At 39.2% G+C, this 26,660-nt stretch overlaps 1 protein-coding gene across 2 annotated transcripts; it reads left to right on the forward strand.

Annotated features, from left to right (window-relative positions):
* Positions 1 to 7,296: 7,296 nt before the first annotated feature.
* On the forward strand, positions 7,297 to 8,465 carry LOC111593821 (suppressor-of-stellate-like protein). 2 transcript variants are annotated; one of them, XM_023306865.2, is made up of 3 exons: positions 7,297 to 7,433; positions 7,574 to 8,125; positions 8,187 to 8,465. In XM_023306865.2, the coding sequence occupies exons 1-3, from the start codon at positions 7,423 to 7,425 to the stop codon at positions 8,425 to 8,427; spliced, it is 804 nt and encodes a 267-aa protein (XP_023162633.2). In that variant the 5' UTR covers positions 7,297 to 7,422; the 3' UTR covers positions 8,428 to 8,465. The 2 variants fall into 2 exon arrangements, with proteins under 2 accessions (XP_023162633.2, XP_023162625.2); XM_023306857.2 differs by lacking the exon at positions 7,297 to 7,433 and having other exon boundaries at positions 7,510 to 8,125; positions 8,187 to 8,464.
* Positions 8,466 to 26,660: the final 18,195 nt, after the last annotated feature.

Here is a 26,660-nt window from a genome sequence, read left to right on the forward strand (position 1 = left end):
GCTTGTATTAAATCACTGGGCTTATCAAATGTTGAAATAGGGTTTCCAATGTGGATTCATATGCCATCACCATGGACGCCGGAATAGTTGCCGAGTGAAAGCAGCTTTTAATTTTCCTCCTCGCTTTCGATTTAAAGTCATTATAATTGGCTATAAATACGTATCATTTTGATCAAGAAGCTTAATGGAAAAATCGTATCTACTCTCATTTGTAAGTTGATATACTTTCTCCAGTCCTAGCCAGAACTTTAATTTCAAGTCGCCAAATCCCTATTTATATTCCTCTTGAAGTCCTCCTCCCTACCCATGCGGCGTTGTATTATCATCCCATCAGAATCGTATATCTCCAGCATCTTTTCTGCAAAAGAACACATTTCTCTTGTTCGTATAAGATATTCTGATTTGGTGCCACCTGTTGTCAAATTTTGGAACCTTCACCATCTCTCTTTTCAATGTTGGAGTCGAGTTCGATTCTAATTAGATAAATGATATAAGATGAACATATAAGAACATACAATATGTAACTGGACTGATAGAGATATACGAATTATATTTAGAGAGAACATTTTAACCAATTGTAGAGCAAAAATATATAATATAAATAAGTTTATTGCTTCAGGCACATCATTAGACTGCTGATAAAAACTGAGCCCATTTCTCATCTGCTTGACTTGCTGCAAGCCAACTAAATGTCGCATGCTGCATGGGAAACATTTTATCACTTCACTCAGACCGTATAATTTAACGTAAAATCTGTGAGGCCAAGCGAAACACAACAGCCAAAGGAAAGCACGGTGGGGCACGAGTCACAACTGCATCTGGGCTGCCACAAATGGTGGCAACTATTTGCACAGTTGACTAACAGATGCGTTTCTCCTACTGCAGCTGTTGTCTTAGACACGCTGCAGACTTAAGTGTAAACACAGCGACAGATATAGATACAATAACGATTAAGAATTGGATGCATTTAGTTTTAGAGATACAGATACAGATACAGATACAGATACAGATACAGATACAGATACAGATACAGATACAGATACAGATACAGATACAGATACAGATACAGATACAGATACAGATACAGATACAGATACAGATACAGATACAGATACAGATACAGATACAGATACAGATACAGATACAGATACAGATACAGATACAGATACAGATACAGATACAGATACAGATACAGATACAGATACAGATACAGATACAGATACAGATACAGATACAGATACAGATACAGATACATACAGATACAGATACAGATACAGATACAGATACAGATACAGATACAGATACAGATACAGATACAGATACAGATACAGATACAGATACAGATACAGATACAGATACAGATACAGATAGCCTTACCAACAGCCCAAACAGAAAATAAAAAATCCAAATCGATGTTTGGAGTATTACCTAAGCGCGACTTCCGTTCTACGATGTTTCCGTTAAACTTCACGCGGGGCAGAAAAGTAAGATTTATGTGTTTACTTTAATTCGTAATATTCGGTTTGTGGTCCCTCGCTCACTCGTTCTTTGGGCTGCCCTCTTTTTTGGGTTTCGGGTTCGAGGTGTGTCTGTATTTTTATTTGGATCACTTCAAAGTATGCCGAAATTATATTTTAGTTATTTTTCCATATTTATTTTTGTTATCATGGATCCCGGCTGCAAGAACAACAACAACAAAAACATATAATTAGTATAATTAACGCTTTTTGGCTGAGTGCGTGCAGAAAATTGTGTGTGAAAGTGCGTGGCGCTCTTCGAATATTTTCTTTTCCATTTGTTTTTTTTAGTTTGCTGTGTTCTAGCTATTGTTGTTGTTGCCTTGCAGTTCATTCAACTGATTTATGAGCCAGTTGGCTGTAGATGCAGTTCCGATTGACTGCGAATGCGAGCCAAGGCATCACATCAGCTCCTCTCGTGTTAATTTGTGAAAAATCTTTGTGAGCAAGCCAAATGTCTGCGGAGTACTCACTGCTAGAGGATGCAGCAAGTACTTGTAGCTGCCAGCCAGCTTGATGAATATTTAGATTAATGGACTAAGATAACACCATTTATCTATACACACATTTATATATCCGTATATACTGTTATCTGCATATATATCACTTTAATTAGCTTGCAGATGTGCTGCAGAGATTGCAGAGCGTAAATTAGTTGAATTGATTACTTTATTTGTAATGCTAATTGGACTCTTGAAATGCATTTTATGTGCTAAAGCAACAAACTAGTTTTTAGTGTTATTATTTTTTGTGGATAATTTTGGATTACAATGTCGCCAGAGCCCCTTGAAAATAAGTGAATCATTTGCTTAAAATTACTTGAGCACCACAGCACTAACTAAAGGTGGGCAATAATATGAATTTATCCCCTGAGCTGTATTTAAAACGTGAACTGCTTTATTCTATTTCTGCATTTGTGACTCTATAGTAAGTTATTTGACTGGCTGCAGGTAGTAGAGCTGCTTACTGTCGGTGGTGTACTTACTTACAGAGGTTACGTGTCATCGGATTAAAGAGATATACATACAGATACGTGTAAATGTGAGTGCAAGTGTTTATGTATGTCTGCCTAGACATAAGCTGGCATGTTAAAAGAGGCAAATCAGCCGAAGTACACAGGGTATCCTCTAGTCGTGCGAACGATGTAACGCTATGAAATTTATGATGTGATGCAATCCAATTGATGAGAAAGTCTGTTTTCTGTTTCCCAATTCCCAATTCTGTTTCCCAACTCCTACTGTAGCAGCAGAATTAGTGTGAGGCTTGAAGCTGGTATAAGATTATTGTAAAAATATAATCCGAGCAATGTTGCATCTTAGATTTCTGGCTCTATTCCAAAATTCTGACTTTGTAAGAGACGAAGATAGCTGTTGCCAAAAGAGTCCTGAGTTTTGCTGACTAAGAGCGAGATGGCTATTGAGGCTATTCGGCTACTGTCTTTATGATTGTCAGTAGACGAAGAGAAGGCGACTAATAAGTGACAGCCTGATAAAGCATATAGTGAAGCAAGCGCAAAATTATTATGAAAGGTGAACCAATTGGTACAATCTTAATTTATTTATTTTATATAATTATTTATAGATTATTCTAAACCTCAGATGACAAACTTTGACTTTAGAATAAGAGTAACCTCGAGTCACATTCAGACTTGCATCTCGCAAATTGTATGCAATTTAAGCTGTTTATTTCGTAGTTGCATTAACTCAACTGAATTAGGATTACATTTTCTCAGCTACCGTTGAGTTGCCTGTAGTTATATACTTCTGCTGCTATATTAGCCATGTCTTGCATAGAAACGCCCACACACGAGCGACTTGTTTACCACATCAGATCTAATAAAAATCATTTATAGCTATCAATTGTTCGCTTGTGACAGACAGACAGGCGGAAAGTGACACCAAGCTGGAGTTTCAGGCAGACAGAGAACTTGAAAGTTGAAGCTGGGTGCGAATGTAACAAACATATCGTTATATTATGGACGCAAAAAACAGCTTTGTAATGGCTGCAAATATTTTTTATCGTTACGATTTTAACTGACATTCATCTGTCCCACTTCCACCAGCCTCGCATACACCTCGAGCGGTTGTTTGCTGCGTCTTTATATTATTTTTTTTCGCTTCTGTAAGTGATGAAAAGAATCATTTCGAGCGTATCTGAATGAGCCAGGACCACGTGCTGACGAGATGGAGATGTGCTGCGCACACACACGCAGATAGAATGTGTTGTTGTTGCAGTTGTTGTTGCTATTTGGTGTTTGATGGTGGTGCTGAAGCTGCTGTTCGGTGGTGCTGCTACAGCAAGTGCAAGTGTCAATTACAAACCATGTCAAAAATGTCATTCTTGTGAGTGACGGACTATGGTAGAGGGGCACAACAAAGTCTGAATGCAAAGAGGTCACATACCCTGTAAAATTATTTTTATTAAATTATAATTATTTTATCATGTTACGCTTACTTTTCTTCAACACAATTTTGGAGTTAAGCCTTTTGAAATGGGAGTTTTGTAAAGTCATAAAATCTTTGTTTGAGTTCCATTATCATTTCTCAGACATGCCTCACCATTGGTGCAGGGTATCTACTCCATCTGTGTCTTCTTCGTCCAGTCTAGCTGGATTTGCACCCCCACATGGCTGTACCAGCAGCACTGCCCTCATTCCCAAGCCCAATCTCCTGATGCTCATTCACATTCTCATCGACACCGACAAGTTTGTCCCTGTCAGCGCGTAGAGTTTATTACATCAATTTCTGTGTGTGGCTGTGTGTGTGTGCGCTGCCCTCTGCGCCCCTGAGCTTGTCTATGGGAAATTTGATACAAATGAGTTTTCACACTTTGCGTACGCACACACACCCACACACATGTCGCATTTGTATCTGTCTATGTATCTGTATTCTTGCATCTGCAAAGCAAATGGATATCTGTAGAGCGTATCTGGCGCGCATTCCCAGTATCCTTTTCCATCAACGTGTAAATTGTGGCCTGTCAAACTTATGACACTCTGCGTTGATATGTTCGCGTCCCATTTGCTTACTGGCCACAACGGCAGCAAAAATCCATAAATCGCTATGTAAATTTTAAGTACAAGCATATTTACTTGGGGTATGTATATATATATATATATATATATATATATATATATATATAATTAGAGTATATTTAAAGTATATATAATTAAAGTATATTTAAAGTATATAATTAAGTATATTTTTATATATAAGTTTAGTTATAAATTAGATTACTTTAAAAATTACGTGTGGCTTTGCTCACTTTAGCTGATCTGAGAGAGAAAAAGAGAGAGCAGGACACGCACAAGATGGTGAGAGAGAGAGAGAGAGTGAGATACACCCACGGACAGCGATAAAGAGAGAGAGAGAGTGAGATACACCCACGGACAGTGATAAAGAGAGAGAGAGAGTGAGATAGGCAGATAGAAAAGCAGAGAGGGACAGAGAAAGAGAGAGAGAGGGAGACACAGGCATCCACAGATATACACAAAAAGACAGAGACATGGGCAGAGTAGGAGAACGATAGAAAGACAGACTTAAAGAGAGTTAAAGAGAGAAAATACACCTAAAGATCGATTTAGAGAGAAGCCAACACAGATAGAAGGAGATAGAAGTAACGTCCGACAGAGACAGACAGCACACGGCAAGGGAATTAGACTCACAGAAACAGACAGAGAAAGCGAGAGCATGTCACATAAATATTTCTCATCTTCATGACTGTGGCGCACTCAAATGCAATTAATATTTGTCGCCTTCAATCGACGTTGGGTATTTTCTCTTTAATTACAGCTCTCAGCTGATACTACTGCCCAGTCTCGTTCTACTTATTCTGCACTCCAACGCCGTGACCTTTGAGGCGTTTTTCAGCTGAAATACTTTCATTGTAAAATGTTTCATTTCTTCCTTAACACCTTGATACAAAGATATAAACATTAAAGGGTATTTGCTGGAAATGCTGATTTGTTGGCCCCTTTGTTGAGTCTAAGACTCGACTGTTACGAGTCAATGAGCAGCTGCCAGCAGCAGTCGCTTGGCTAAACTGACTGTTGCTGTTGCTGTTGCATTTGCTGTGCCTGTTCCCAGCCCTCACAACGACAACAACAAGAAGAGTAAGAACAACATTGTTGGGCCATGGCTTAGCACGTTGACGCGCTGCGTTGGCTTTATATATTGGTCAGTTAAGACGTGTCACTGGGCACGCCCCCTGTCGGAGTCTCTGAGTGTAGCCAACCCTAGTGAATGGGCCAACACACGCACACACACCCAGGCACATGCATTCGAAAAAATTTCACGCATCAGTCGGTAACATGGCCGTAGGTGAAGGCTCGAAACTTGCGCAATTAGAACGCCATTAAAAGGGGCATAACAACAATGTTGCTGCTGCTGCTGTTGTTGTTTTTGTTGTTGTTTTTGTTGGTGCTGCGAATTTTCGAACCTGTAGCCAAGCTGGCAACGCCCCCATTATTCATGCTTTCAGTTCGCCAACTGTCCAGCTGGCTGAAAGGCGGCTCGGCAGGAGAGGGGCCAAAGGGCTGCCTGCTAAATGGAGATCGATGGCTGAGCGTGGTCTCATTAATCAAATGACAAGTAAGCGCTGGCCGACTCACTGACTGCACTTCATGAGTGCACGAATGAATGACGCGACGGCTAACCCACCGCTCACTCTCACGCCTGCCCCTTGGTCCTCGCCCAAACGCCTTTCATATGCACCTGAAGCTAAAGACGCGCGCAGGCGCAAGCGCTTTCCAATTGCAACGAGTCAGTAAACCGGAAATGTAATGGCTGCTGCAACGTTTCGATCAATAATCAGCTACACACACACACACACGCGTCTTAAGTGAATTTCGCTTGCTGAATAAATGAGCAGCAGTGCGAAATGCCATATGCGGCTTTTGGTCTTTGTCTCTGGCACTGTCCTAATTAAGGCCATAGCTGTTACCAACATTCTGCTCAGCAATATTATTAATTATTTGGGCGGCATATGGAAGCCTCTACTTTAGGGCAAAGCTTTTTAACTGGAATCAAGTATCTTGAAAGCTATGCGAAAAGCATGTAACTTTTATCTTGTTGAAGCAACAGAATGCAACTCTCTGTGCTTGATGCAAATGCAAAAATAAATACATTTTATTTGTGGCTTATTATTTTAAAATATATTATTATATGTGTTAAGGTATGCATCTTACTAACAAACAGGTGGATGAGGTTAGATCGACGTAGCTGACGCCCATTTGCCTTCATTTGTCTGTTACAAGCGAAAATAAGATTTTTCCATCGCTTAGCTAATCGAAATTATTAATAAAATTTAATTCAATTCTTAGTGTTTATATGAAAGCTCTCTGTGAGCACTGCCCGACTGGGAGAACGATTTTTATTCATAATAAATAAATAGACTCAGCTCATCAACCGATCAAGAATATATAAACTATGTGGGGTCTGCCATAGATTCTTCTGTCTGTTAAATACACTTCCACAAGGCAGGTTCTAAAGATGAATAGTGTTGGCTTATGTCAGTAGAGAGTGTTAAAAAGAACTTTTAAAGCGAATTACTGCTAGTTCATGCTAGTTTCAGTGTTGCTTATAAATGCTTTATCTACTAACAGTGTTGCTTAATGCAGAAACTCCTACCGAAAGAGACAATTGAAACAGACTTTAAAGAAAGCAATAGTATTTATATGCAGTTGTGCACACTCCAAAACAGTGTTGGCTAACACGAAAAGCCCTTCTTAAAAGCTATCAAGCTGAAAACAAAGTAAGCCAGCTAACTGTAAGAGAGCGACGCACTTATCAGTCGGTTGTCAATGTCAGGTTTAAGTGCATACACTAATATTTTCACATTTCAACTCAACCGCTAGAGATATTTAGAAATTCGTCAAACAGGCTAAAGATAATCAAAACAAACAAATATGTCACACAAGTGAGTGCCACAGAAATTATTTATATATTGCTAACTAATAGATCTGTCATATATACACGTGTTTGTATATAAATATATATGTATGTGTGTGTACGGAAATACATATATATCTATATACGCATCTGTGTGTACGTATGCAGCAGTCACATTGTTATGCCGGATGGCACCTGGATAGGTTGGTTTGTTAATCTGCAGGTAAACACGTTTCTTTGCCGCGTGCCGCAGGAATATATTGAGGACAGATTCAACTTGACTGGCCTCGAGCTGTTGGTGCCCAGCTTCCATCAGACCCTGGATGCCATACTCGACTTGGAGTTCGACACGGAATATGGCTTCAATCCAATGGACGCGGACCCCGAGTTGACGGCCCAACTATATGGCCTGATCCACGCACGCTACATACTGAGCACGCGAGGCATCGAAGACATGTGCCTCAAATATCAGAGTGGCGATTTCGGAATGTGTCCGCGCATCTACTGCAACGGGCAGCTGGTGTTGCCTGTCGGCCTATCCGATCGCATTGGCGAGTCGCATGTGAAGGTCTACTGTCCGCGCTGCAGGGACGTCTATCAGCCGCACCCGCGTTGCGCGCTCCTCGATGGCGCTATGTTTGGCAGCAGCTTTCCGCATATGTTCTTTATGCAGATGCCGCATCTCTTGCCGGATCCCCCCAAGGAGCAGTATACGCCACGGTCAGTCCCCGTCTTCTCAGCTCGCCAAGCCGTTATATATTCAAAGCATATTCCTTTGCAGCATTTATGGCTTCAAGCTGCACAATACAGCCCTGCTGCCACCTCCAGCCGAGGCCAACGCTAACTCCGTCTTCAGCAACAACACCGACAAGATCAATACGGACAACATCATCAACAACAGCAACAACAACAAACCCTCAACAACAATCCCAATGGTGCCCCCAACCACTGTCAAAATAAGCCAGAACAGTTCTCCGACCATTCGTCCGCCTATGCGACGCTTTAACTTTACAATTAATTAAACTTCAAATTATATATTTGCTAAATGTACAATATTTAACTATACCTAAATCTTTGAAATTATGCTTGAAATTATGCTTGCAACTGACAAATTAAAAGTTATCGAAAATGTTCTCCATTAAGAGAGAGAGAGACTGATGGAGAATGAGAGAAAGGGGTGATAGAGAGATAATGCGAGGTAAAGAGAGAGAGAGAGAGAGAGGGAGAGAGAGGGAGAGAGAGAGGGAAAAAGAGATCAAGAGAGAGAGAGAGAGAGAGAGAGAGAGATGGAGAGAGAGAGAGAGAGAGGTGAAGAGAGAGAGAGATGGAGAGAGAGAGAGAGGTGAAGAGAGAGAGAGAGAGGTGAAGAGAGAGAGAGAGATGGAGAGGGACAGAGGTGGAGAGAGACAGAGATGGAGAGGGAGAGATGGAGAGAGAGACAGAGAGAGATAGAGCAATGGATAAAGCGATAGATGTAAAGAGTGAGAGATGTAGATAAAGAGAGATGGAGAGACACGATAGAGATGGATGGAGAGTGAAGTGGAAAGAGAGATTGAGAAATAGAGATAGCGACAGAGATGGAGACAGAGAAATAAAGAGAGTGAGTTGCGGAAAAAAAGATGGCGGGAGAGAGATGAATAGGTTGACATGAAGAGGGAAAGATCAACAGAGCGATGCCGAGAGTAAAACGGAGAGAAAGATGAAGAAAGATAGAGACTGAGCGATGGATAAGTCGAAGGAAAGATAGGGCGGAATATAGAGCGGTAGAGAGAGAGACCGAGACACAGACATAACTAGACATAACAGACATAGCTATGCTCATCCTCCTGATGAATAATACAAAATAATGTTTGAGTTTCGCTTCGCCTTTATCTGGCTGCTACAGAAAAATTAAAAGGGATATGCTAGAGCTCTACTAGGGCTAAATATATTTGATTTTAAAGTCCTGCTAACATGTGACGATCCATTAGTTATATATAAGCAGCTATAAACTCAGAGTCCAATTGCAATAAATGCCGATGATATTATACATGTGCTCCAATGGGAGCAGAGTTTCTTTCGAAGTTAACCCCGTTCCCAGGGTGTAACCGAAACGAAACTCGAAAATTTGTTGAGGAAAAAAGTATTTGCACAGTTGCATTGATCTGTAATTGACTGGAGGGCATATCTAAGCACTAAATCATTGCTAGCTGTCTCGATTAATGACAGCTCATGAACTAAGCCACAACTAAATTGTGGTTAACTGTGCTGCCTCCTGTACCATCTCGGCTGGCAACTGGCAACTGGGTCCTCAATTGTGCCACAAACATGCCCAGTTACCCACTAACACACACACATACACACTTACAGAGCAGCTGACAATTAAGATGCACATACATAGATAAAAGCAATGCAACCTGGCAGCGAATCAGCAAAGTGTTGTGCCTCTTGGTGCACCTTTGTCCCAGCGAATACGCAATTTGGGCAAGCTGACAGCCGACTGAGGCGGATGTGGCAAACGGGGCCGAGAAAGTAACGGCAACGACAACGGCAACAACAACAACAACTGCTGCAACTGCAGCAACGGCTGCCACATGCAACCAGCTCTAACAACAGTTCGTGTTGCCTGTGAAAAATGCGCAGGCGCACCTTTCGCCAGCTACAGGGACAGTCAAGCGACAGACAGGCAGCCAGCGAGACAATTGTCGCCCCGTAAATCGTGTTATTCCCTGCCTGCCAAACTCTCCAATGAAAAGTTTGGGCTTAATGCTCTGGCCCTGGTGGGCGTTCAACATGTTTTCCCATTTTTTTTCTGTTATTTTTAATTGATTTGTTATTGTTAGCGCGCATTACTCATACGCGGCGTGCAACGCTTGGAATTTGCCGCCCAATTTTCCGCTTGCCACTTAAATGTATTGAACCAGGCTCTGTGCACAAATGTTATATTATTGCCAAATCATTAACTCGACCACTCGAGCATCTGGTCAGCTCACAACTGTTTCCCCTTATATTTTGGCGTTTGTTTTTTTTTTTTTGTTTCTTTTTCTTTTTGATAATTTATTGGCGCTCGACTGCAACGACATCAATCACTTTTTCGGTACGCTTTTCAATGCAACTTGGCGCTGAATGAAAACAAATGTTCAATTGCCGCAAAGTATGTAAACTTGTGCAGTTAACTGCAATATTCAGCGGGCATATTGAAAATTCCATGCGGTTTGTAACATCAAGATATATATATATATATATATATATATATATATATATATATATATATATATATATATATATATATATATATATATATATAATATATATATATATATATTATAGATAAAGGTATATAGTTTTAAAAATATTTATCAGATTCAGATTCAGGTTTGTCTATTTAATTTAAGTTTTTTGTATTATTTATTCTGTATTATTTATTTGATGCAACTTACTATCTTACGACTCTGCTTTCTGTCTCTTAGCTAGTTAGGATTTGTGAGACTATATATAAATCAAAATTTTTTTCTTATCTTTTATTGTTTGGGGATTCCCCTGCTGTCCAGAAGGTGTAGTCTTGAGCTGCAAGTTGGCTTGAATGAGCTGCAATCTATCCACGTATGTGAAATAAGGACGACAAAGAGTAAACATTGTTTCATTTTTCATTGGGCTCATCACTCGACAAGGTCACTCAGTTTATCCTTTTTGCAGAAATTTACGATACTACTAATGACACCATGCATGCCATTGAGACAATCCAACAGAATGAGTAATATCTACATATAATCGTAAAATCTTTAAGTGAAATCTTGCATGCTAGTAAATATAATATATTTTAATATTAAATGTTATTTAATTAGTTAATTGTTTTTGCTTCAAATTTAATTTTTCATTTTATGTTTATAAATAATATGTATTTTATATAAATAATAATATTAATATGAAAATAACACTAATCAAAAAAATATATCTCTTAATATTCTTTTCATTTAATTATTTTTTCTTTATTTCCTTTCACTTCTTAGATATGTGAATATTAAAATTGTATTTTTGAAAGAATTAGCTACACAAAAAAATATATTGTTATATTTCTTCATTTAATTATATTTTTATTTATTTTGTTTCACTTCCTAGATATGTGAATATTAAAGTTTTATTTTTGAAAAAATTAACTTCACAAAAAAATATATTATATTATATTATTTCTTTAATTTATTTTTTTTCATTTATTTCGTTTTACTTCTTGGATATGTGAAATTTAAAATATTTTAATAATTAAATATCCATATTTTAACAATGTTCAAAATTTATTTTATGTAGAATTGCTCAACATTCTCTACCCCTTGAACATCCTCCTGTAGTGTATCTTCGTTTTCATTGTTTTTATTTAGCTCAGCTAATGTTAACTCCTCTTGCTTGTTTCTGTTGTTGTCATTGGATATTGTGCTAATGGTTTTTTTTGTTTTTAGGCTGGATTTCAACATTGTTTGTTGGGAGAAGTGGAGCTATCTGTGGAGGCCTATGGAGGCATGTGGAGCTGCTACATTTGCTGCTGCTGGCCGGTTTATTGATGATTGCCTCGTCGCTGACAGCACAAAGGAAACTCAAAGCTGTTGTGATTTGACTTACTGCTCGAGTTGAGTAGCAGCAAAGCAGAAAACCGAAAAAAATTTGCATACATTCGAGTCTGAGGACTTGGCTGACCAAAAATGGCAGCCGCCATGCAAATGCGCTGCTCCTGCCCCAAGCGCCCACTGGCCACTGCCTCAAGGGCTCATAATAAAGTGATATGCGTGCATTGGAACAATGGGAATATAAAATTAGCATAATAAAAGCCAATTCTAAAGATGCTCAGTGCGCAATACTTGACTTCAAAACTAAATGCGACAATGCTTGAACTTCTCTTTCTCCCCCTCTCTCTCTTTCTCTCTGCTGCTGTCTCTCTCTCTCTCCCTGGCTGGGAAAGTGTGTTACGCAGAATGAGTATCTGCAAGTTTAACTTCATGTGTATCCGCATCTGCATCTGCACCTTAAATTGCAGCTGGAATGTTGCGTGCACTGCTGCTGGGTCAGTTTTTGGGCTCGCAGCGCGTCTGAGACATGACACAGTTATGCGATTTATGTAACCCGAGAATTATGTGTCAAAGCTGGCAACAGTGACAATGATGCAGTTTGCTGTCCGTTGCCAAAAAACACCGTTGACAACCACAGCAACAAAATCAGCGCCAAGTGGTTTTCAGTTGAGCTTGTGGCTGCCACGAAAAGCAAATGCGCTGCAAACATCTAAGATTTTACTGAAATAATTGAAGTTTGCCATAGACATAATACAATGATAAAGTTTTAAATTTAATAATTAATTAAAGACGTTTAATATAAATTTAGCTAAGTTTCGAATAATATTTCCTACCACTCCCAAGCATAAAATTCTTAAATTCAACTTTGTCGCATATAAATTATCAGATTATTATATGATTTCGTTGCAGCTATAGATAACGTTCTGCCAAGCTTCGGTCTATTCTGCATTCTGTAGAGTAGCGAAACATTATGCGTAGCAACGCGCTGGCCATCAATGGAGCTGGCTGATGTTGACATTTGGGCCTGAATGCAAGTTGGGCAGGAGAGGCGTGTGCGCCAGATCTGAGCCAGTCCCTGGCGGCTGCCAGCTGCTGGCCTACAATAAAGTCGGGCCAAAATATGGCCAGGCGAAATGACAATGAGCAGTCATTCGGCAACTGAGCACTGGCCAGACGAAAAATGCAGCTCCAAGCCTATCGCAAGACTCTCCCAGCTAACAATACACACACACAGGCACACACACATGTCTGATATGCAAATTGCTTGGAGTGACAAGCAGGCCCGAGACACAGTCGAGGACCCAGACAAGCTAAACTTCAATCTAGTCTAATCTAAAGTGGGTCAACTTTTGGGTGGCGAAAACTATTTGCATGCGAGTGCCATGTTTAATTACAAGCCCCGAAAAGGAGCTCTGCCCATATCAAAACAAAAACTAACTTGGATACTCTACAAAAAGAAGTTTCATCATTTGCTTTGGGCTTTGCCTTTGGCCTAATTAATAGTCGGTCAATTGCAGTTGCATATTAGATGATATCGACGATTCTAGACAATTTGTGTGGGGCACGCTGACCATCAAGGCAGTTGATAACGAATTCCGGGCATGAAGTCGCTCGGTCAATTCATGTGCATTTGAGATGAGATCCGTCGCAACTAACCCAGCCAGTTGAGATGGATAATTTTCTAAAATTAAATGGAGGATGCTTTGGCACGCGTGCTTGTTGTGGCCCAAAGTCTGAAGGCGAGAAAAGGTCCAGAAAAACGGTTTCAATTTGCCTTTCTGTTCTTTGCTCGTTTATGCAGTAGCGGAAATATTGAATTGGCTTGTGGAATGTTTTTATTATACGTTCGCTTTTTGGGTTAAATTGTGTAAGTGTCAGAGGGTCGAGCCACGTCTCGCTACACACTTAAATAGATTTTTGTGGCCCAATCAGGTGAGTGCGATAACGGATATTCAATTGCTCTTCTACTTGCCACGCAACTGGCAATTAACGTGAATATATTTCGCTAAAGGAAAGGATTGCATAGCCGAACCCTAAATACCCTTTTCGTACATATGACCACAGGGTATATAAATTAATTACAGCCACTTAGGCCGGCTTGCGAGGTGGATTTTTTGCTGAGTTTGACAAAGTTCGCTTGTCGCATTTGATAATCATGATATCCATTGTTAGGGTAATGCATAATTGATCTGCCACCGCGGCACACCCATTCGGCAATTCGAAATGCAATTTGCCATTCGCATTAAATTGCCAGCAATTGTCTCCACTCAACTGCGGTGGCAATTTGACAAATTTTATTGTTTAAGCTCGGAAACAAAACGTTATTAATACTTAAATGCAATTCGGCTTGCTCTATTGTGACTGCAGTTATCGTGACTTTAACGAGTGGGCGGCTGGGCTGGTCACCATTTAATGATTCACACGTGACAATCAGCTGCGAGTCGCAACCTTCGTTGCAGTCTCTGTACTCTGCAGTCGATATTGCTGTTGGCTGTTAGTTCTTCGGGAAGTGTTTGGCCTTTCATATGTAATTGAAGATCGCTCTTAAAGAGATGTGATTAAACACCTTTGTTCGTCTAATTATATGTAAAGAATTGAATTTCAAACTCCTACATCAAGGCGTCTCTCTGCCCTCTCCGTATCTTTTTCTCATACATCACGCTCACATATCTTACACCTGTCAAAGCTAACATCAATTAAGCAATTGAAAGGGTATCTGAGCAGCGGTAAGGCAAACAGCAACGCCTTCTGCAGATATTTCCATAAAATTTAACAATAACTGCACGACTTTAACTTTTTATCACAGCCTGTCAATAGCAGCGCGCGCTGGCAAAATATGATAAATCAATATATAGTGCGCTATAGCTATATACATATATATATAGGTAGCATTCAGAGTCGGGCAAGCATGTGCGATATATAAAAGTCGGTTGTCAGTTGCGGAGCTCCACCTAGGCCTCAGTCATGGGCTAAGTGGCTTTTGGCAAGGTGTGAAGAGTGGGTGGGGCGGGTAGAGGTGGGCGGATATTTTTGGCCTGACTCAGCTGTAGCTGTGGTGCGCCTGCTGTGCAGCGGTTGCTGCGGCTTTTGTTTCTTGGCGCTTTGAATGCATTACATAACACCTACGCATTGACATGGCTAACAAAGGGGCGGGGGTCGGGTCTTTTGGTTTATGGTTCTGGTCGCTGTCTCCAGACTCGCTGGCCTGAGTGTTAAACAGCTGTCGACAGTGCTCTATAAATTTCGCTGATTGATTTTTATTGAAACGCGCGCAGCTTGAAGCCCGCTGACAAATCCATAAATTTTTCGCATTTTGTTTTGGAATTTTTGTTGCGTGTTTCTTTTTTTTGGGCTTTTATTTTACATTTTACATGCGGGTTTCGATTTACAACGCACAATTTATGAAGTGACAAAGGCTGCTGCTCGCTGCAGCGCTTAAGCTGAGCTCTGATATATATCAAAGGGTTTTACAACCGGTTGGCTGCCCGCCCTCTCTGCCCTGCTCCGCCCCGTTGAAACGGCTCGTTTTATTAATTTCATGCGCAATTTTTAATCTAGTACGTGATTTAATTCACTGAGGCCAAGGCAGGCAGCTCGACAGCTTCCAGTAAAGCGAAGTCTAAATACAATTTAGTTGCTGCCTGCAACTGCGTCTAGCCCCAAGTTAATTTGCAAATGGGTTTTGATGCCCTGGCAGACATACTTAATCGGGTATATACTTGCACAGCTGTGGCATGCAACATGCAGCAGGCATTCTCAGCTCCACAGTAACTGCTAGCTGGCCATGCCTTTGCAGTGCACTATTTCTTGTTATGGAGACTCAAGACGTCACTGATTGGCCACGTTCGTAAAATTAGACCACGACAGCAACTAACCTGGCTGCAATTCTGTTAGAGGCAGTTTCCCTCTTGCCGTTCCCCTTCCTCTTCCTCTGTCTCTCTCCCTCCCTCTCCCCGCTCTGCACTTGATAAAGTGGTTGCGCGACTTCTAGGCCAGGTCAATTAACGTTGCGCGTAGGTGGCTGCACTGTGGCTACCTGTATTTTCTGCTTTTTCGGTACATATTTGGTCAGATTTGCTGCTGCGACAATTTTTGCTGCGCTCGCTTCAAATCGTATATCAAGGGGTGGGGCAACGGTAGCTGCATGCCATGGCGTGTAGCTGGACACAAATGATAACAAATGCGTTTGGCTGTGCGGGGCAGGGGAAATGTGATTGAGCTACGTAATTTGCATATCAAATTGAGGATAAGCCTACTGATATAAGAGATACAAGAGAAGGGAAGAGAAGAAAGGAGAAGGAAAGAGACTAGAAGATAAAATAATATAATATTACCGAGAAGACGGAATAGATGAAGAATGGATAGTAAAGAGTGAAGAATGAAGAGTGAAGAGTCAAGAGTGAAGAGTAAAGAGTAGAGCGTAAAGTGTAAAGAATAACGAGTAAAGAGTAATGAGTAAAGAGGGAAAAGTGAAGAGTCAAGAAAAAGGGAGAGAAAAGAGTATAGAGAAGAAGAGAAGAAATAATTACAGAATAGTAGAGAAAAGAGCGATAACTGAAGAGAGAAGAGAGAAAAGAGGCGAGGAAAGAGAGCAGAAAGAGAGAACAGAGAAGATGGAAGAGAGATGAAAAAGGAGGAAAAGAAAAGAGTGCAAAATGAAAAGTGAGGGAAGAGAGAGAAGCCAGAAAAAGAATATAGAAGAGAGAAGATGAGGAGACTAAGCAAGGAAAATATTGAGATGAATAAGGATATTAATATAAATATATAGCATATGGATAGATTTTATAAGTGTAATAGAAGCAAATTTTAGCCTTTCAAATTCTGTTCTAAAACTGTATTTTAGGAACACTCTTTATGCAAAAATAAAAAAAATAAAACCGAGTTGTTGCTGGCGCAGCCATATCACTAACCTGGCGCCCAGGTACACAATGGCGAGCAGCACGCGTTGCATTTGCCATTTTCCGTATTCCATTTTCTATTTTCCATTTTCCATTTGGCCATTTTCATGTCAATCTCTTGAACAGTCCTACTCCACATAGCGGTCAAATGCGAATGCATAAAGGATTTTTGTTATTTCCCAGAGCTGCGTGCTGCGCATTGCCCCGAGGCAATTGAGAGGCCTGTTTTCTCTCTATTCCTGTTGTTTTTTCTGATTTTGAATATACTACGTACTACTACTACGAGTGTGTGGGCATGTGTGCTGGAGTATTTGTTTTGTTTGGCTGTTAGCTGTGGACTCGTAACTGAAGAGTGGACCAACTTCAACTTTGTTGGTTTCCAATGTAAGCCTGTTATTGTGCCAAGTGCTGCAATCAGCCACGCTTACAGCAACAACAAAAGCAAACCATTTTTGCGGATGTGCATTTTTGTAGAGCTCAGAGTCATCGTGATGATGACTCGCGTGCTCCGGCTCGTCCTCAGGCTCGTCCTGTTCGGTTGGCCATAAGCGCATCACAACGGTAAATGGCACACGGAACAGCGCAGCAGCAGCAGCACCAGCAGTCAATATGCAGTTAAAACTCAGTTTGCCGCACAGGCAGACCAATTAGAGGTAGAGGGACTGCGATCAAGAGGGAGCGAGAGAAGCGTGGCAACCGAATGAGGCCCAGTTAATGTTAGGCCTCAGTAACTTGTGCTGCTGCCAAATACTCACACTAAACCCTAACGCTCCAGTTAGCCAGCTTTTTGCGGCCCTCGGGGCCCGAATTTTTCGCGCTAATCGAGTTGTTACATTTACGGGCCAACAGTGAAGCTGTTGCGGCTGCTGCCGCTGTTGCCAAATGTCAAGAGTTCAAACGCCTTGAACTTGATGCGAAACGTGGCCAAGATGCAAACGTGAGCCAAAATGGAAACGATGCAAACGTTGCAAACGTCCAAACTGCACTTTATGCTTGTGGCTTTGATACACTCGATCAAAGGTATGCGAGGTCTGGCCGAGTGGCATAGCGTCTTAGCTCTTAGGGCACGCAAATACAAGCATAAATATATTTGATTGTTGAATTATGTGTAAAAGCTCAAGTTATCGATAATACTAACGCCTATCGATTGCCAGATGCATTTGACTTTTGGGTATGTAAATGAGTAAACTATGCAAATATAGTATAATAATCGATTAGTGTTATCTAATATCGATAAATTACATACAAACAGCGACAATCGATAAATTGAAGCAACTATCGATCAGACTTTCATGTTTGGAAAACCTTTGTGGATAGCAAAGTGCTTACGCTGTTCGGTGTAATCCGCTTGGGGTCTGCACCAGGCTCTCTGCCGTGGCATCTCGACTTCTTTTGCGTGGTAATCGCGATCGCAGCGTGCGCCTGCGCAGACGCTAGCAGCGACGCGTCGCGTCGCGTCGTCAGGAACGTCAGCAACGACGGCAGCTTGCAACGCTTCTGCCTGCAGGCTAAGCGACGTCAGCAGCGGCAGCAGCGGCTGTGCACAGCTTGAAATCGCTTTGGCAAAGTAAGAAATCATAGAGCGCAACTATTTCAGCTTATAAATGCTGAAAGGTGTTAACTGAGCGCCCATTTCGCACAGTGTAGGTAGTATGTGCCGCTGATTATGATGCATGATCAGAGACGGACTCAAAGTCAGGGACTGGAGACTCCAGACTGGAGGCTGCCTGCGTGTGGAGCACATGTGGTGCGGCGGCGACAAGTGAAAGAGATGCCGCTGCCATGATGAACTCAAGATTCACAGATGCTGGCCTGCCCTGGCCCAGACATAATGAAAGCCCATTACGTGTCGTCGCGTGAAGAGGCCTTGCGGCCTGTCCGCCTGCCTCTCCCTCTCCCTCCCAGTTCATGGACTTTGTCTAATTACATAATGCAATGCAAATTGCAGTTGCCACGCCCCAGTTGGCCAGCTTAACCTCTTAACGGTCTACGAAACCACCACCAAAAGTAAAGCCAGCCAAAATCATATCATAAAAAAATAGAAAACAATGCAAAATTGCGAAACCCCAAAATGGAAATGAAAAAATGCAAAATCGAGGCCCCATTGAAACGCAAACCTTGAACCGTTCTAAAATGCCAATTATAACTAGCTCAAATACAAAAGTTGACTTTTGACTCCCCCTGACGCGCCCCCTCCTGACTAAGCCTGCTCTGTCTGTTGCCGTTGTTTACTTTTGACTTTTATTTATTTTTTTTAGCAGCCAAAGGTTTTTGAGTGATATTTCCCATTATTCTACTGTCAAAAAATATGATGAACCTGTTAACGATTTATTTGACCAACTCGTACATACCCTGTGAAGGGCTGGACAGAATGTTTACGTTACTTAAATTAGAGTTTGAATAAAAGCAACTCAAATTGAGTTGTAATATTCTTGTCGAGTTCATAGTTCTTGTTTAATATGAGTCTACGGAAAGCATCTTTCTGGTAAAAAGGCATAATAATTATAGTAGAAAGGAAGCTTTTTTGTTAGTCATATTTATTATATATAAATAATATACAGTTGAATCTAATTTAGACAACTGATATAAACTGCTATGAAGCTTGAGTTATGTAAAGCTTTCTTAGCTACGCTTTCATCTTATCGTCAACAATCTAATATATATATATGTATATATAAATATTAAGTATATTAATCCATAATGTCATCTATATATAAACCACATCATCCACATCAACTGTTCGTTTTTGGTTAGTCTTTAAACTAAAATTTTTCTACAATAGCTTGCCATAGCTTAATTACTTCACAGTGAATCAAGCTGTAAATTGTAATGTCAAGAGTGTTCTTTTCCTTATTTTTTTTATATTTTTTAGCTGGCAGTGCTTGCTACCCTGTATTCTGTGAAGCTCTGCAGCAGTTGGTCTAGTAATTGGCAATTGTTTCGTGGCTGTTCCTTTTGTCTTTGGCTAATTGAAGTTGCAATTATTGATTGAATTGAAATTGAAATTGAAATTGATTGGCAATTGGCTTTGGCTGAGGCTGCGATTGCGACTGGGACTGCAACTGCGACTGTGATTGCGACTGAGGCTGAAGCTGCTCGCATTCAATTTGATTGCACCTGCAGCTACACAGGTGAAGCCAACAAGCTGGGTAGCTGTGCTGGAGTCCACAAACTCGATGTAATTCTCACTCATATTGTGTGTCATGACAAAAGTTGCGTGCGTGCCAAGTGGAGGCTCGAGATGAGCCTGAAGAGGACAGAGACGCTGCGCTCCATATGTAACTGATAGCGCGCCACAGGAGCTAGCTGGTTAGCTCTAAGGATGCTTCGGCCACATCGAAATATGTGCGCTAGACAAGTATTTGGCTGTCTGGGCGAAAAGTTTTTCTCAGCAGTTTGCATGAAGCCAAAGTCAAAATTCTTATGTTAATTGTTGGCATCGGTGGAAGTAATAAAACGTTTTTGCAACATTATCAAGTTCAGCAAGTTTCGCAGCATGTCTCAAAAAATCTCCATTGGAGCCGTCAAGGAGGAGTTGCTTGTGCTTAAATAACTGAGTTGCTGCTTTAAAGCATAAGAAATAAAGTGAATTTAATTTATGTTTAATATGGCTAAAAGGGGAATCACGTTGTTGTCTGTCTATCTGTAAACTCAAGTGTAGATATTTGTCATTTCTAAAATATATATTTTTGTATCATTCTATTTGATTTTGACACTGCATCACAGCAATTAGTTAGCTAACTCTTTAGCTGTCTTTTATCGGTTGTTCAATTAAATAAATAATTAGTAGCAATAAAGCTGACTCTTTGGACAGAATATTTTATAACATTAATGTTTGAACAGGATTTAGGCTTAGTGGCTCCCATGACTGGTGCATACAAGGCTCAATCTGGAACACTAATTTTGGCAATGTTCACAATGAATGACAATCAGCGCAAAATACGCACCAACCAGTTTCGGTAGGTGTTTCCACAAAATTTTAATCTTATTTAATCCTTATTTAAAATGCGATAGTTCTGTATATTTACTTACCCATTTAACCATAAACTAAACAAAGTGTAATAAACAATTTCAAACATAGCTGAAAAGCGGACTATGTCAAATCTAACGCAATAAAAATCATCTTTTAGCTATTAAATGAGTGGTATTAAATGAGGTTTGTCAAATTAAAGTTATGAACCTCTAAAAATCCTATATATTAAGTCATTTCGATTTAGAGTAAGTGCAATTTCTATCGTTTATTTATAATCTATTTTTTATGGTTTGCTTTCAGTTATTTCAGAAATTATTCTTAAAATTTTTTTTACCAAATTTTTAGCTTGAACTTTTTCAAATCAAAATTTTTTTTGCAATTTACAGCTTTACTAAATGCTCTGAATTTATTGACTTAAATTAATTATCCTTGAAACGTTTTTAAGGACATTTTAAAATAAATCAACTGAATAAGTTTGAAAAATTATGCAGATACTTTTACATATTTTAAGTATATTTCTATGGTCATTGCTTCATACGTTTTTACTCATCCCATACCAGGTATGAGTAAAGTATACTTACTTCAGCCTTTTACAAATCTTTTCTAATTATACATTTTTTCGTTGAAAGGAATTATACTTGGAAAACCCAATTAAAACCAAACAAACGAACTTCAAAGACAATAAAATAAATGAATAAAACAATTATATATTTATTAATATCATGAACAACACAAATTATCTTATTATATTTATATAAATATATAAATTTGAAAATAAATATTTCGTCATATTGAAACGAAAAAAAAAACAATCATGGCACCTAAGAATCGATCATTTCTGGTTGCAGCTTTATTATATATTATTAAAACGCAGACAGAATATATATTATCTGATTAAAAATACATTAAAGTCTGTTTTGATTTGATTTGCAGATGAATTGCAATTCTCAGAAATTGTATGAAAGAGATTTAAATAATAATTGAAGCTTATGTTGATCACGTTTTGTGAGGCCTTTTGTCTACCTAACTCAACAATTTTTCAACTATATTAAATGGACTTAATGAGCACTCGGAATACAAAATTCTGCTTCAATCATAAATGCTGAGCTCCAACAGCTGCACAAATATTTCGAGTTGGCCTTACGCAATGCCGCACAGCAGCTACACATACATAATCCATGTCGTTGTCGTCGTCGACGTTGTTATTGTTATTGTCAATGGTTATTAAAATGTTTTACAAATGTTTCTGTCCGCAGAGCATTCGAAGGCACTAGAAACTGTGCGCTGACAATCAAATTGCTACGCCACATATGCCATGTGGATTTGGCATGCGGCTCTTGATGCCGATTTACCGATTTGGTAAGCGAAAATCGCGCATACGCCGCATTTGACCCACAAACTGCGCAAAACGCACAAAATCCAATTGGCAAATAAAATTATCAAGTTGATTGGCCGGATTTACCAGTCTGCAAATTTTAATTGCATTTGCTCCATTCTCGTTTTTATTGATATTTTTTGCTTCGCTTTTCGATTAGCTGCAAATTCATAGCGTGCTGCCGTCAATTTGACGATTATGTAGCAGCGAGCAGCGGGCACTGGAAATAGCTTTGATGGACATATGCTTAATCTAACTGAACTGTGCAATGAGGTGATGAGCTTATGCAGCAATTAAAATTACATATCTCTGAGAATTCTTTGCAGTAAATTACATTAATATAGTGTCTAGGAAGCAACGCGAAGCACACATTCGATTCTGGTTGCTCCATTGTCTCTTATATAGTTATCTAATGTCGGCACGCTATTACCATTTGTTAGACTATATATCACTGCAGTCAAATCTGACTGCAGGCTATACAAATTTTGTTGGCAGTGGCAAAAGTGAAAGGATTTCCATAGCTCCCCCTTCAGTTTATTGGCAATTTCTATCGTCTCTTTCGAGTGTCGCGTCTCGAGTTGCGAGTCTCGACGCTCGGCTTGCATGTCAAATTAATTGATTGCTCAGACATTTGGGCCCGACGAGCTGAGCAAAAACGCTTGACGGCAGGTGTCGCCAGGTGTCGACGCTTTAGTTGATCTGATCCCTGGCAGCATTTAACTGCTTGATTGGAAATGAAAAGTCAGCCGCAATCGCTGTGCATGAAGTGAAAGTGAACTGCACTTTGCCTGATTTATGGCCATCCATTCCAGTTGCTTAATCGCAATCGCTGGCTAATCACAGCATTAGCATATGCCAATCAATTAGACCCCTCTTAGCCAACAAATTATCGAATCGAATTTGGATTGCTTGCTTAATGGTTTATTACCACAAGTTGGATGGAGCTGATCTCGGCTCAGATAAATAGGAGATGAGTTCTTAATCATTAACAAAAAACAATATTTTATATAAAAAAAATTTCATTATTATTTCAATTTTTATGATTTATATATTTGTGCTATATAATTTTATTTATATATTAAATATATATTGCTGGTACTATTATATGTTTATATTTTTATTATTATGACATTCGTATATATTAATATAAAAAATTTTTTATTGCAATTAAAAGTTTATTATAGTTCACCTCAACTCAGGAGGGGAAAATATAATAATTAAATAAAATGACGAAAGAAAACGTAGTCTACAAACAGGAATATTCGCCTAAAAGTCTGTACCAAACGTGCACAGAGCAATTCAACAAGAAGAGAAAGTGAATTAGAGAGAAAAGCTTCAGATAGAGTTATAAGAAAATGGCTGCCGTCAAGTAAACATACAGAGTAATTCCGTTAGAGAAGAGAGCAACAGTTGAAATCAAAGAGGTGCAATACATTCAGAAGTTAGGCTTAAGTCATTTGTATATTATATAATAGTAAGTAATAATTGTTTGTAAATTATGTATTATTAAGTAAGCAGAGTTCAAATATTTCTCTGCTTACTGCATAATCGGAGTCGGAGTTATAAGAGCGGGAATATATCTCTCCCTGTGATCACTCTTCCTGTGCTTACTCACTGAATAAGAGCCTTGAACAATTTAAATTCTAGGCGCAAGAATGTTATTGTGACACTTATGAAACCTTTATATCACAGAAAGCCATAAGACGTAGAGTTGTATGAGGAATCTTCTTGCTCTGTTAGAGCTACAATAAGAAGAACTAGCCTTGTGATGTATTCAAATATCCTCAGCTGCTACCTTAGGCAAATTTCATAGCAAGATAATATTGCAATCACTATCACTAACATTGCATCATTTCTAGGCAGCCTCCAATTCTAATAGGCTCCTTTCGTGTTTGTTCTCACTGGCTTTTTAGCTTTTGGTTTTTTTTTACCTCTTTCCAGTAGTTCGAGCAGCTCGTACTGGTTGGATACGGCACTACTAACAGCCAGGCTAATACTTTTCTGCTTAGTTACCGCAGCTCCTATGCATTTAGTCTGCTGGAGCTGTGACGTAGTGTGGTTATTGTTATTATTATAAAATCCTTGTATTATATAATATATGCTCGTAAAAACTATTTATTCATATGATTCAAGTTCAAGCCATGTTATTTTTAATAAAAAATAGATTTTTATGAGAAATTCGCTAGTCTATAACTCATATGGGGAGGGATATATATCTAGGAGCTGTTGGAGTCGCTTAGCTGCTGACGCGGCGCAATTCATTTGAAAACTCATATGGCACATAAATTTTGGCCAGCTTCGGCTTTGGCTCTGGGCCGCATATGTTGGGCGTGGCAGCTGGAGCGCCTTGTGCAGACATTTATTATGTTACAAAGCGAAACGCGTCGAGTAAAGTGTTGCCAGGCTGGCCAACTGGCAAGCTAGCAAACTGGCAAACTGTCGGCGACAATTGCAAACGAAATATAAATTTAATATTTTATAGACACACTCAGAATTTTTGGGGCTCACTGCGTTATAAATGAATGTCAGCGAGCTCTTTTATTTTCGTAGATTCCTTTTTCTCTTATTTTTCTTAGGTAATTTATGATGGAAATTAATATGCGAGGTTTGACTTGTGGGCTTGGGCCTGACGAAAATGATTAGTGAATTTATGTGAAAATTATGCAAACGCGAGTCATACAAATTAATAGGGGACTACGATATGAAATGCCTTCCAGACTTTGTCAACAAGTTTCATTTTGACACTTGCTCAGAAGGTGACAGAACTAAGCTCACGTTCACCATAATTGCTCACGGAATGATAATGCCGCATGTAACCTCATTATTGATTTTCTTTGTGTATATAAATAGTTGGAAATCTCCATGAATTTGAAGAAAACTTTCATAATTGTAGCTATATGCTAATTGTGTTAATGAAAATATATTTATATATTCGTTTACTGCTCTTTCATTTTATTTAAGAAGATTGCCCAGTTAAGTTGCTTTCTTTTTCTCTTTAACATATACATAGACAACCTGCAAGTGAGTGTTAACTACAGGTGGTTCGGAGGACTTTTATTGGTGCAATTTTGGCTTCATTAAAACTAAAGCTCGTACTGCAGTTTAGCCTTAGCTGAGTCTGAATCCATTAAGGACGGTTGCTTTAGCCAGCTAGGGTGTTCAAGGGTTCTGCACCGTAAACAATGGCCAACGCCTAATTAGATTAACCAAGGTTAACATTAAATTTATATATTAAATTACCAACTTATATATACCAACTTTCTAATTGCTTAGCTTCAAATTAAGATATTCAGTAATTGCTTTTACTAAATGCATTTCAATTTGTTTGATAGTCTGTATAATTTGGAATGGATTAATTTTTTTATTAGCCAATTGTACAGATGCAGCTAGTCAGGAATTGTTTAGCGTTTGGTGTAATGCAAATGCAAATGTGTATAACCGGATTTTATAGAAAGAATTAATAATTATAAATAAGTTAAGATGTTTGCAATCCTCTGTTATATTTACTTGTGTTAAATATTGTATAAAAATAATATATGTTATCCTTATATTATATTTATTACTACCATAGGGGTCACATATATTTATAAAAAATATTTTCAGGCATAAGAGATAGCACTATGAGCCTTGCACGACTGACATCCTCTCTAGATGAATTGTATTTTATTCTTAACATTTTCTCGACAGTTTTGCAGAAGCACTCATTAAATTTATTGATAGATAGCTAATTTGGATTTGAATCACTTTTATCGTTGATTTTATTCTGAGATACTATTATGAAAAGAACATTTATTTTATTATTTTACTTGACCAAAATACACAAAATATTGAATTGAAGTTATAAAATAATTTATAGTCAATTCTCCTAAATATAATGTATGTCAATACATTAAAAAATATGAAGAGAGTGGAATTGCCTTAAAGTGAGAAAATTAAATGCTTGAAAATCTTGAATCTTGAGTTCTTGGCGAACTTATCCTGTTTAAGAGTATTAAAAAATGTTTCTACACTGACGAATTGAGTGAATATATATGAGTTTCTATGTGACGTATGTTGTATATTCAGTATGAGGTATAAATACCTGGTTTATTATATATAAAGTCTGTGATCTTGTGATCTGTGCGCAGCAATGCGAAATTAACATAAAATAACAATAAAACTGCTGCGAAAGGCTCGCAGTCGACTTGTCCCTGTTGTTGTTGGCCGCCGATTTTGTTGTCCTTATGACAACTTTGTCCGAGTGGCGCAAAAAGTGTGGACAGCCGCGGCGATAAATCAATGTGGCATTAAAAACAGTTGACGTACTTCTTGTTGATCATTGCTGGAACGATCTGACAATAAATTATTGCATTGGCCTGACAGTAGCGCAGCCCTAATGTAAGAGCCAAAGCCATAGCTGGCTGAGATCGGAGTAGACACTTTTGTTAGCCCAGAGTGTGTCTAGGCTTATCAGCCGTGACTGCGACGTGCC

The sequence above is a fragment of the Drosophila hydei genome, unplaced genomic scaffold, assembly GCF_003285905.1.
Source record: "Drosophila hydei strain 15085-1641.00,03,60 unplaced genomic scaffold, DhydRS2 tig00000060-arrow-pilon, whole genome shotgun sequence".
Taxonomy (NCBI): Eukaryota; Metazoa; Arthropoda; class Insecta; order Diptera; family Drosophilidae; genus Drosophila; species Drosophila hydei.

Excerpts from the sequence above, each read along its gene's own strand:
- LOC111593821 (XM_023306857.2), top strand. The coding sequence starts at position 7,512 with ATGTATGTGTGTGTACGGAAATACATATATATCTATATACGCATCTGT. Across the intron at positions 8,126-8,186 it reads AAGGAGCAGTATACGCCACG|CATTTATGGCTTCAAGCTGC; the intron begins GTCAGTCCCCGT and ends ATTCCTTTGCAG.